Source organism: Tauraco erythrolophus, chromosome 1, assembly GCF_009769465.1.
Source record: "Tauraco erythrolophus isolate bTauEry1 chromosome 1, bTauEry1.pri, whole genome shotgun sequence".
Classification (NCBI taxonomy): Eukaryota; Metazoa; Chordata; class Aves; order Musophagiformes; family Musophagidae; genus Tauraco; species Tauraco erythrolophus.
Window position 1 is genome coordinate 106,799,900 of NC_141465.1, and position 13,350 is coordinate 106,813,249.

Here is a 13,350-nt window from a genome sequence, read left to right on the forward strand (position 1 = left end):
GGAGGACCCAGGGAACTACAGGCTGGTCAGCTTCAAATTAATGCCTAGCAAGGTGATGGAACAACTAATCCTGGAAACCATTGCCAGGCACATGAAGGACACAAAAATCATCAGGAGTAGTCAGCATGGATTCAACAAGAGTAAGTCATGCTTGATCAACTTGATAAACTTCTATGATGACAAAACTGTGAGTGGCTGATAGACCAGTGGGTTGTGCTGCCATCCAGATGGACCTTAACAGGCTGGAGAAACGGGCTGACAGGAACTTCATGGAGTTCAATAAGGGAAGGTGCAAAGTCTTGCACTGTGCACCAGTACATGTAGGGGGCTAACCAGCTAGAAATCAGCTTGGCAGAAAAAGACCTGGGGGTCCTGGTGGACACCAAGCTCACCATAAGCAAGCAATATGCCCTTGCTGCAAAGAAGGTGAATGATATCCTGGGCTGCATTACACAAAGTATGTCCAGCAGGTCAAGGGAGATGATCTTTCCCCTCTACTCTGCATTGGTGAGGCCACATCTGGAGTACTGTCCAGTGTGGGGCTCCCCAGTACAAGAGAGACGGGGATATACTGGAGGGAGTCCAGCAAAAGGTTACAATGGTGATTAAGGGACTTCAGCACTTCTTACATGAGGAAAGGCTGAAAGAGTTTGGACTGTTAAGCCTAGAGAAGGCTCAGGTGGGATCTCATCAATGTATATAAATACCTGAAGGGAGGGTGCAAAGAAAATGGAGTCAGGCTCTTCTCGGTGGTGCCCAGTGGCAGGACAAGAGGCAAAGGGAATAAACTGAAACACAGGAGATTCCCTCTGAACATTAGGAAACACTTTTTCACTGTGAGGGTGACAAAGCACGGGCACAGGTAGCCCAGAGAGGTTGTGGAGTCTCCCTCCTTGGAGATATTCAAAATCTGTCTGGACATGGTCCTGGGCAACCAGCTCTAGGTGGCCCTGCTTGAGCAGGGTGCCAGACAAGGTGACCTCCAGAGGTCCCTTTCAACCTCAACCATTCTGTGATTCTGCAAATCTTGAAGCAACTCATTCAAAGCATGACATGTGCAAGTATCCCTGCAACCCTGCAAACTGGTTGCTCCATTTGGATGCTGAATTCTTTCCCAGTGTTAATATTAGAGCATATCTCATAGACCAAAAGACTGTGGACAAAATTCTGCCTCTGATTACAGCAGTGTACAGTGAAAGGAAACTTACCCTTCCTAACTCAATCCATCTCTGGATTTGCATTGGATATGCACAAATGTAACTATGAGGAAAACTAAGTCCTATATTGGGCCAGTATTATCCATAGGTAGTGTAAGTGATTCCTTGAGGGCTGCAGTTCTGGGAACTCCACAATTCCCCACCATCAGTTAAACCAGCGTAACTGCATTGTGCAATTACTGCTGGGAGCTCCCAGATCCTAAACGTGCTTTGCTCTGTGTTCACCAGCACCCAAGGCAGTACTACATGCTCTTGAAGATAAATATAAAGGTATGGAGTGATCCAAAGGAAGAGGCTGGAGACAGCTTACAGCTGACATCCACCCTGAAGAAAGAAGGAGGTGGAAAATGAAAGAGGGATACAAGTGGTTATGAAGAACTGGGGCTATCTGCTGTAGTCAGTTTGTTCTAACAGTATCTGAGACACATGCAGTGGGTGCCAGTGATTTTGCCCATAAATGGGCTCTCAGAAGGTCTGAGGTGAGAGTATTTGTGTATTTGCTTTGTATTTCCAGTGTATTTGCTTCTATAGCAAAAATGCAAACATAAGATTTTATTTGCCTTCGTGCAAATGTAAATGCAAAGCATGCCTGACTCCTTTTGTTACAAAAGACCACGCTGAAGCAGCCTAAATTCGGTATTTCCCACTTCAGCTTTCTAAAACACCTCTTTTAAGGCTTCAGGAGTGCTTAACGGTCTCTGCTGACAGCGTAGGCATTAAGCTGAATTTAATACATCTTAAGGAGGCCTTTTTTAAAGGGTCTTTTCTAAGAGTGGGAATTTGCCTTCTGAAGATGATTAAATATTACGAGAATGTGGATGTATAGTACCTGAAAAAGAGGCTGTTGTCCTCTTGAAGCAGGTTTCCATTCATTTCTTTGAAATAATTCCTGTTTCTTGACAGGCATCACCATTCTAGACTCCGGAGAAACTTGGTCTTGGACTTTCCTTTTTTGAAGTTTATATGCTTTTTAACAATAAAAGATTAAAAGGTTACCTCTGTGCTCTCTACATGATTAATGATCATGTAGTTGCAAACCAGAGTAGGGTGCATACACCTAACACTGACAGGTCGGGCTAACAAACGCGCCTTTTGTCCTTTCATCATCATCATCACTATCATCATCACCACCATACTTCACACTTCCTAGGCATTCTGCCTTTCATTCATAGAATGACATGCTTCTTTTGAAAACACTATGATCTGTCACACTCATGTAAAGGGGATCTTATTGATGAGTTTTTCAAAGCACACTGGATAAAAGGGAGACCTCCATAAACGAGAATGTAGATTGGATGCTAGTACCAAGAACAGAAAACAGGACATCTGATTCTTAGGCTCAGATTTCATTGGAGGCTAGGTGTCTACCTGCTTAGGCATTCCCTTTCTAAACCCAGCCCTCAGTATTCTACAAATCACTGGACAATCTTGTAGTACTTTTGAAATTTGGAAAGAAGGGCTGAAAAATGAAGAATTTAATTTATCTGTTTCCCATGTAGGAGAAGGTAAGAGTATGTACCATTCCAGTTTGGTCAGTCAGTACTTTGCAAATACCTCAGCTGCAATAATGAAAAGTAGTGTCTTTGCTATGATTAAGTATAAATATTGATTTATATATATAACTATATATTGAGTTTTAAACTTTTCCTGAGCAATGATCATGAGAGTATCACGTGTAGGAGACAAAATATATTAAAATTATGAGTATATGACCATAGATATTTAAAAAAAAAAAGTCTAAGTGACTTAAGTGTTCAGGTGCTTCTCTCCAAATTGCATTAGATCTGAAGGCCAACAAATCTCATTGAAAGTAACTTCCAAAGTAACCTAGGTTCCTACGCTACTAAAGGACCCTTTTTTTTTTTATTTTTTTATTTACAGGGGAGGAAGTTCATAGTGTAGTTAAGTAACTGCACAGGTTTATTTTCACAAATCTGTTTAAACGACTTTAAAAATTCCAAAGATAAATTTGAAGAATAATTATGATCTACCAAAGAATATAGAATGAGGAAAAGGTTATGCTGCCAGAAACATGCCAGATGTTCATCAGTTCATACAGACATATTTAGTCTCATTCACGTTTTCTAAGAATGGGCATACACGATCTATCAATAAGCACTAAATCCAAATAGAGTTCAATGTCTCTCACAATCTAATCTAACTTATAATATTTTGTAAAATACATTTTTACTAATTTATAAAATACCATGGAGCATATTTTGCAAGACTTTTGCACTTTTGCATATAGCTTGGCAAAATGAAGGAAGCACATCTTTCATGTGAAGGACCTAAACCGCGTCTAGACCAAAGCCTCTCAGTTTTGTAATACTGTTCTTAAAAGAATTAAGATTAATGTTTCAGCACTTTCCTATGGCAGCTTTTCTAGTTGAAAGTGGCTAACGAGCTGGTCTTAAAGTTATCTTTTCCTGAACAGAACAGCAACGCACTGTCTGGGGTGAATGTTTCTGCTGTTGCAGTTGTCTCCCCTTTTTATTTTTAACTTTGTGTAAAACTCTGGTATCCAAATGTGCAATAAAGACTGCTGGAGAAAGTTATAGCCATCACATATATCATAACTAACAAATGTTAGCGTAGAACTAATGTTAAATAATATTATTATTACCTTGTATCGGCTGGGCTCCAGGCTGCGAGTCTGAAGACCTTTTTCTATGTATCACAGTGTGACCGAGTTCTTCCTGCGTTATCTATAAGAAAAAGGGTATCTGTAGAACTGTTTATACTACTTTGATACATATTTTTCTCTCAGCAAGCAGCAGCACAAGGCACTTACCTCAGGAGGCAAATACCTGAGAACGAGCTTCTGCAAGAAGGGCTTCCTTAGAATAGAGTTAACAGATGGTCGATCTCTTGGACATATTTTAAGCAATTGAGAAATCAATATCCTCAGGTCATATGAATAGTTGGGAGACACTGGCTGAAAATGTCCTCTGCAGATCTTCAGCACCAGCTGGTGCAAACTATTGCCTTCAAACTTCATCAATGAAAAGAGTAAAAAGAGGACAGTAAGTACTACTGGCTGGAAATGATGCACTAGACACCTCAACTTGAAAAAAAAAGGTACTTTCTGACAGAAGCCCTGTGCTATGCAGTCTCTTCACAAATCCCTTCTTGCTATCCACAGTTTGCTGTGGAGAATTAATATAACCAATCTCTGACTGTATTTTCTGGTTACATTCTACTTGTTTCAGTTGCACGACTCAGCAGGTCCAGTAGCTTTTGTACCCAGAAGAGTTTTATTCATACTCTGCTGTCATACAGCAGCAATTTTTCCAGAATGAAACATGATTTATTTTGCCAAAAGCTGTTCAGCAGAGAGCTGCATACGTACTATTTTCACAGTGTTCATCTTCAAAACCTCACTCCACACAACTTAGCCTCTGTGTTCTGTGTTCTCTCAAGAACCAAGGTATCATCTGATTTTTAACAAGTGATGTCACACAAATAACTCAGCCCTCTCAGTTCAGCAGATCTCTTAACAGGTAAGCATCAACATAGTTTTTAGGGCCTTAGATAGGCAAATCTAACTTTGAAAGTAAATTCTTTCTAAAATTACCATTTTATTTACTTAGCTATATTGAAGGTGGTGTAAACAAAATTTGCCTTAACTTCACTTGCATTTCCTGTCTACATCAGCATCTAGTCCCTGCTTTCAAATTAAAAAATGGGCAGCAATACAGAATAAACCAGCTAATATTAGTAAGAAGTAATATTAATGTTTTCTCATTTTGTGAAATCTGGAGTTTTCCTCAGCAGCACCCCTTTGCTCTCAGTTCAGTGCTGCTCTGCCTTCTCCCAAATCCAAGCTCAGGAAAAGGCCAACTTCTGCTGGGCTCAGGAATCTGATCCTTTTCCTGTTGTCATGGTTAGTGTCTGCTGTGTTCCTTTCTCCACATAATACTCCCAGGCTGAGGATTATCTGAGGCACAGATCAGGCTAAGGACAACACAGCTTCCTGAAGATTCTCTCTCAGTCATCTTCTGACACGAATGTGCTTCCAAACAAAAAAACGTGAATGTGCTTCAAAACCTACAGGAAAAGGCTTCTGGGCGTTGAAGCTGCTTGTTAGAGAAATGTGGGTTTCAAATCCTTTAGTAAGTACAGATTGGTATTTTCAAATAGAAATTAGTAAAACTACATGCCTAAAGCCTAACCTTGAAGTTTGGCTTTAATTCTTGAAATTGTTCATCTGCCTTTTGAAAAAGTTTTGTACTATTAGAAAGTAAATGTATGTTGGATGTATGTGTCTGTATATATATATAAAAATCATAGAAATACAATATAATACATTGCATTTCAGGATGTACAAAACAGACAGAATATAAAAAATTAAACACTGGCAGTCATTCTTTAATATCAGTAAGTAAATTGAAATTAATTCTAGCAGCTGCCTATGAATACTACTATTAGTACAGTTTTTGCAGGCTGCCCTCTATCTGTTTTAATAATATTACATTGATCTGATTCTATGGTACTTACAGGATGCTTTAGTGCACATAGCTCATAAAGCACACAGCCAAGAGACCAAATATCTCTGTGAATAAAAAGTAATTAAAGTTTCAGGGAAAAGTCTATGATATTTTCATACATGTAATCAGTACCTATTCTCAGCTCTCAAATTTATTAACACTATTCCATCACAGATTAATATTGGTGCAATTTTTAATTTTTCTTAAGATGCACTGGAAAGAGCAACCTCAAATTTCTTTCTAGTTGTGGTGCCAATATTTCTATGACACCTAACTAAGTATTACAATTACAATTGGAAAAGGCAATAAAGAATGGCTTATCAGTATTCCTAACAGGACAAAGGGCAAAGCTATCTCTGGCTGACTTGACAGTTAAGGAGACAATAAGGGAGCAAACTTGTGTGAATAGCACCTTAGAGCTGAGACCTTATTTTGGGCTCCAGGATATCTGGTTTGATCACATCTCACACACAGAGAAGGGGGTCAAGCTCACTCAGCTCCTGACTTTTCAGTGCTTCCCAACTTCTTCCCGACTTCAGGGGTCGGTACTGGGACCAGTGCTATTTAACATCTTTGTTGGAGACATGGACAGTGGGATTGAGTGCACCCTCAGCAAGTTTGCAGATGACACCAAGTTGTGTGGTGTTGTGGACATGCTGGAGGGAAGAGATGCCATCCAGAGCGACCTTGACAGGCTGGAGAGATGGGCCTATGAGAACCTCATGAAGTTCAACAAGGCCAAGTGCAAGGTCCTGCACGTGGGTCAGGGCAATGCCAAGCACAAGTACAGGCTGGGTGGAGAATGGATTGAGAGCAGCCCTGAGGAAAAGGACTTGGGAGTGCTGGTGGATGAGAAGCTCAACATGAGCCGGCAATGCGCGCTGGCAGCCCAGAAAGCCAACCGTATCCTGGGCTGTATCAAAAGAAGTGTGGCCAGCAGGTCGAGGGAAGTGATTCTGCCCCTCTACTCAGCTCTCGTGAGACCCCACCTGGAATACTGTGTTCAGCTCTGGAGTCCCCAACACAAGAAGGACATGGAGCTACTGGAACAAGTCCAGAGGAGGGCCACGAAGATGATCTGAGGGCTGGAGCACCTCCGCTATGAAGACAGGCTGAGAGAGTTGGGGCTGTTCAGCCTGGAGAAGAGAAGGCTCCGGGGTGATCTTATAGCAGCTTTCCAATACCTAAAGGGGGCCTACAGGAAAGCTGGAGAGGGACTTTTTACAAGGGCGTGTAGAGATAGGACAAGGGGCAATGGATTTAAACTGAAAGAGGGCAGATTTAGGTTACATATAAGAAAGAAATTCTTTACATTTAGGGTGGTGAGGCACTGGAACAGGTTGCCCAGAGAAGTTGTGGATGCCCCACCCCTGGAGGTGTTCAAGGCCAGGTTGGATGAGGCTTTGGGCAACCTGGTGTAGTGGAGGATTTCCCTGCCCATGGCAGGGGGGTTGGAACTAGATGATCTTTGAGGTCCCTTCCAACCCAAACCATTCTATGATTCTATGATTCTTATTTCAGTATTTTGCATTAAGCCTGAGTGAGCCTTTCCAATTCTCTGTTTTGTCTTTCCTGCAGATGGCTACTGCAAAGTTCCAGAAATGCCAACCTAGCAGCTTTCATTTTAATGTATTTTTATAAATCACAACTGAGCGTATCAAAAATTCATAAACTTGGAACTGAAAAGATCCATACTTGCATTCGTTATTACATGTTGGAAGCACAGAGGGAATTTTAGTATTTGATGGAGAACCAGATAAAGCAAAGAAAAAAAACCTATTTTACATTTCACACCACCACTAACTAGGAGTATTAAAAGAGAATGAGATTGAACTTGAAGTTTAAAGTACAAGTAATTTCATAAAAACAAAAAATACAATTCTGTTAAGCCTGTAGATGAATCACAACAAATGCGTGATTGCTATTCTCTGGACACTGTGAAGGAAAATGCATCTGACAGTGTGGTATATTGTAACATAGTTGTTGTATACGAGTGATACACCTAATTACTGTACACAATAATACAAAACTTCACAAAAAGTGACATGTGAAATTCCTGGTGCCTTACAGAAATACGGATTTAAAACACGATATTACTAAAATAAGTTCTCGTGTGCCTGCATGCCCTCACGCACAAGTATATGAAGGAAAGGCAGAGACTTACGTTTTATTGTTATATGGTCGATTTTCACAGATCTCAGGTGACAGATAATAGGGGGTCCCTACACAGGTATGGGCAAACTCCATGGTGCTAATGAAACACAGTGAACAAAAAGGCTTACACACTGAAAAAGTTTACAAACAATTGAACTAGAGGCTTCTCTGCCTCAGTTGAAAAGCCCATAGGGGAAATCATTTCTACTCTCCAAATAGTTGAATAATGGAATACCCCAAGTAAAACTAAAGTATTTCCCAGTTCTGTGTAAAAACGACCAACTATTTTAATAGTGGAGAGTGTTTGCACTTCAACAGGAAGCACAAGAATTCTCTTTTCCCCACTTTTCACCAGCATCGTAATCAACATTTTCAAGGAATGTTTAACATAGAATTCTGAAAGCTGTCAAAGACATTGCAAAATATTAAGTCACCAACACACTCATTGAAATAAGAATAAGGGAGGTGGTAGTCAGTCATGCAAGCCAGAAACAGTGGAGGGAAAAAGTGCTGTCCAGAAACTAAAGCAGAAGTAAATGAATTCTAGTTCAATCTTTGGTGCTGATTTGTGAAGGTGTAGGCAAATAGCACCAATTGGATTCATTTCACTTGTTTTTAGATATCTACACTGCAGATGTCATCAAGAGTCTCTGGGAAGTCAGTGGAGAGAAACAGGTACTCTCAGAGTGTGATTTCCCTCACTCTGTACTAGATGTCAATAAAGTTGTAAGTTACACTCTTTATAGAGTGCATGAAGTCTGAGTGCCAGGGGTGCCACAGACACCTAACTGCAAGTAAAAGTATTGAACACTGTCTTGCATTTTGAAGTGGAGAATGGAGATGAAAATGCCTTTGTATATACCCCACGGGAGGAGAAGAAGAGAGCCTGAGAAACTTAATTCACTTGTTATATGAGGAAAAGTACTATCAAGCTCCAATTATTCTGTAGCATAAGCCTATTTAACACTCTTTAAAATTTATGTATTTGGGCATTGAAATTCTGAGGTTTACTTCCTATCTGTTATGTACTATTCTGCTGTGTAGGAGCAATCCTCAAGGCAATTATCCCCAGAACATTTCTGAAGGTAGGCACTTTCTGCATAAGTAGTTTACATGTGGAGAGTTGGGGCACTGACAGTAGGTCTATGCTTCAAAAAGGAACACACCACAAAGGCACAAGAGCTGGCAGAGACTGCAGCTAGAACAGTGACATGTCATATTGCTGGAGATGAGCAGGCTTGGACTAAGATACTATCCAATTGTGCTAATCCAATGTACTTCAACTCTCAGCAAAACATCCTAGCTCTGACACACCACTGAACTTGCAATTTTATGTCGGCCTAAATCCAAAGCAAATCCCATAGGGCCTTGACAGAAATCACATGGGCTGTATGTCCATGCGAAGAATGCATAAAGGTACCTAATACATGTACATATTTAAGTATATCTGAAGAAAATGAGCAAATTGTCTATGTTGGTTAAAGTTATCTGTTCTCTTTACTGCTGCTGTGTAGACAGAAATGTGGCTAAACTTACACTGACTTAATTTAGGGATAAGAAAATTCTAACAAGTGAGTTGCAGCAGGTGGAGTACAAAGCAACTGAGAGGAACAATCTGCAAAATGATCAACAGCGGAAATTATCTTTCCACACAATAACTCATTAATTTGTGGACCTTCTTTGCCACAACATCCTGTCAAGGTCAAAGATAATCAAGCAGCTCAAAAAGAGGTCAAATTCAAGCATTGTCCTGTTGTTAGCATAGCCCCTGGCATGTTTGGCCACACCAAAAAGCACTTTCCTAGACAACACCTGGCCACTATGCAGGATAGGCCAACCTCGTAAAGATAAGGCCACCCTCTTTGGGAGAACAGAGTTTAACCGTACGGACACAAGCAATGCCATGCCATGCCATTTACTCTCAGGCCCAGAAAGTGGGTTCTAGCCCATTTTTAAAAAAGAATATAGGCACAGTCTTGGAGGACATAACAAAGAAAATCTGTACAAATTCTTTCTTTACACTCTTTCCTAACTTTTTAACGCTCTTCACTTTTTTTTTTTAATGAGGCAACAGAAGTGATTATCAATGGCTGCAAGAACAGGAGCTGTGCCTCCACAACCTCTTTATGTCAGTTCTCCAGATAATAGGGAAAGACTGGGGCTTACCCACCCTATGTCCTGCACATAACAGAAGTCCAGTTACTAGGCTACATACATGTGTGGTTTCATGCAGAATGGCACGTTTTACGGTAACAGAAAAAAACGCAGTATCAGACCCTTTGTAACTCAGACTTCTTGAACGAGCACAATCCACAAACAATTTGCACATTCAATTTGCATTCTGAACATTCAGAAACAGTCCTGTTTGCTGTTGGTTACAGACTAATTAAAAAAGGTGCTTACCTGTTCAACTGTCTTGCTATGCCAAAGTCCCCAAGCTTTGCTACCTTTCCATTATTGCTAAGAAAAATGTTCTGCAAATAAAACCAAAACTGGTATGTGAAAACGAAACATGGCAGAGTGTCTTAAGCATATTTTTTACAAGACAAAATCACTCCCTGTCCAGTACCAGTTTTACTACCTGTGCTTTTATATCCCTGTGTAAAATCTTCTTGTCATGAATATGCTTCAAGCCCAAGGAGATCTGCACAAACCAACTCAGAATCTGCAGTGAAAGTTAAAGCAAACAGATATCTATAAATTTGTGTATCTCTAATGTCCAATGAGGCATCTTACTGAAATATATAAAATAAAGACAACAATAAAATATAGTATATAGAGAGCACATACAATATAAAATAGGAAGAAATAACGTTTTTAACATTAACGCCACAGACTTTTCCTTTTTCAGTGTCATCACAAAACTAAATGGAATAGATACCTGATCCACTTTCCTTATCCCCATCAAGTTTTCACAGACTGCGACAGGATGAGTATTTTAACAAGGACTGGCGAATCACGTCCAAGTACAGTAAGAATACTAGGCCTTTGTTTAGAAATGAGTGAGTTCAAACAACAGCTAAGACAGACTTGGAAAGTGTCTTCTTAATCCTCAGTGGTGGAAGTCATACCACGCAGGTATAATATTTGTAGTCTTACCAAATGTGGTCCAGTAAAAAACAGAAACCAAGGATGAAGGACTGAAACATGGTGAAATAAGGAAGCTGTGAAGAAACTTGCATAGTAAGTAATCACGCAGGTTAACCTTTATCCTTGACCAGCACACCTTCAAACATACATGTGTTTTATTGAATAAGTGCCTTTGGACTTAATTCAGAAACAAAAGTACAATGTGCTTATATGCTATCTGTTTAGGAAAACTGATGGTCATAAAGACTTTGATTCAAGTCATAATCTTCTATTTGGTAATGCTTCACATCAAGCAGATGATTTCCTGAACAGGGCTGATGTCACAAATGAGAGTTTCTTAGGCACACATTTGAAAATATAAAGATATTTTAACAACGTTATGTTAAACTGGGCAACTGCTTTCCTTTCATGATTGGCAAATGTATCTTTAGTTTCTATAATCCATCCTTCTATCTGTAATTCCTTTGCCTTTCTTTGGATATGTATTAATCTGTCTCGTTGTCAAGGGGTTTGTGTGTGTTGGTTCTCTCGTGTTTTCATGATCTGTTGTTTTGTCTTCTCTTTATTTTCTCTCATGTTCTCTCTCCTGCTAGTATGACTCCCAACAGAATCTTAAAATTCATTATTACTGAACCAGTAACTCACTTCCAACTGACTTCTACACTGAGGAGTTCCTCTTTTACTACTAAAGCAAAAAGAAAAGTCACAATACTTTTTTTTTTGCACTTTTATGCTTTAGAGTATATTTCCACTAACAGGTTGGATACTATCTGTCTAGTTTCTAGGTAAATTTTCATTGTACCTGCAAAAGTGGAAGACTATGCATGACTAAAGAACCTGAGAGTTCAGTACAGTAAGCCAAATTTATAAGAGAAAATTTCCTTCAGAAAGCTAAGACTTAGTAAAAAATAAGAGTAAGTAATGAACAATGGGAAATTCAGTTTCTGTGAATTACCATACCTGTCATACTCACCTATTTACAAAATAAAATATATGTAAGCGTGCTCCAAAAAGCAGCCAGAATTCTGGGCTTGTTTCTCTGTGCTGATTTAACAATTTCAATGGCATCAGAGAAGTCTTAACCCAAATGAAATGGATGAGAGATTTACCATTGACTTTGATATAAAGCAGGATACGCCAGGATGCAAATAACCGAATTAAGAACTCGTACATAATATATCCCCCCGTAATTCTAAAGCACCATTTAAAAAAAAGTCTTTATGGCTTAGTAGGTATACTACTACTACAAAGAAACAGTGCATCCACAATGGAAGAACCAATGGGAGAGAGGGGAGATAAAAATGGCATCACAACACTAATGAATTAATCCAATATCTAAAAGCAGTGTAAAAAGCAAACTCTAAAATCCCATTAAAATTACCAAAGTTTATTTTAAATGTTCAATTATTTTAACAGTATTTAAACAGTAGCTGTACTGGATAATTCAAACCATATGTTTTACATAGTATGTCCTCTCCTCTAAAGATAACTTCTTTCACCTGGTCCTCGTCAAACAGCACTCCACGCTGCATGTTTATCCGCTTCATTAAATCTCCACCATCACAGTATTCCATCACAATATACAGCTTGTTCTTTTCTGAAAGGAAAAATATATTTTTTCCTTTATTGCTTTACTACTCATTAGCACAGCAATAAATCCTTTTTATTTTATATGGTCTTTTCAAAAGGGAGTAGTTAACCCTCCACCTACTCCTCCATTTCAAAGAGTAACTGAGAAAAAATGGATACTTCAGTGAAACCTGATGCAAAACTAAGATGTGAAAATATATTTAAATGGAGTTTCACCAAAATATTAAATGCATGAGAAAACCCGCAAGAGACCACACTGATAGGAAAACAGATGTTCTTACAGGCAATGCTAAGCAGAATGTTTCTTAGTTGGGACTGTTCCCCAGTAATAACTAAGTATATAGTTAGGCTTAGGGAAAAGGTTAAAAGCAGACAGTGTCCAAACAGTAAAAACACGCATGGGCTTACTTACCTCTCTGGGGTCCACAAGACTACCAGATTTACATGTCCCTTAAAACATTAACAGTCCTGATCACAGAAAACAATTTGAACACAAGCTGTATTCTATAATTTTCATTACATAAGGCATTGCTTATGACACATGCCAGCCGGAAAAATAACTACAGGAAATTAGCTTTTATGGAGAAGAGAGTTTCCTCTATCTCTTTCAGTCCTGAAGAAGTCTGTATCCTTGAGTGATATCTCAAAATAAAGCTCAAGACAAAAGTCCAACAGGACCTACTTCTTGCTATACTCAAAAGCTCTTTCTTCTACCGAAAGTCCTAGAAAAGTCTCATTAAACTCTGGACTCCTATTGAAGGTCAAGACTAAAGTTCAGTGTAAGCAATGCAGACACCTCAGGATCTAGCATT

General features: G+C 39.3%; 1 protein-coding gene across 1 annotated transcript in view; it reads right to left on the bottom strand.

Moving 5' to 3' along the window:
• Positions 1-13,350, bottom strand: part of NEK5 (NIMA related kinase 5) — a 37,072-nt gene that overhangs the window by 21,577 nt on the left and 2,145 nt on the right. The window contains 8 exon segments of the mRNA XM_086612448.1: positions 2,047-2,183; positions 3,841-3,922; positions 4,009-4,209; positions 5,715-5,769; positions 7,869-7,955; positions 10,262-10,332; positions 10,440-10,523; positions 12,448-12,545. Of these exon segments, the coding sequence (XP_086468574.1) occupies positions 2,047-2,183; positions 3,841-3,922; positions 4,009-4,209; positions 5,715-5,769; positions 7,869-7,955; positions 10,262-10,332; positions 10,440-10,523; positions 12,448-12,545 (815 nt within the window).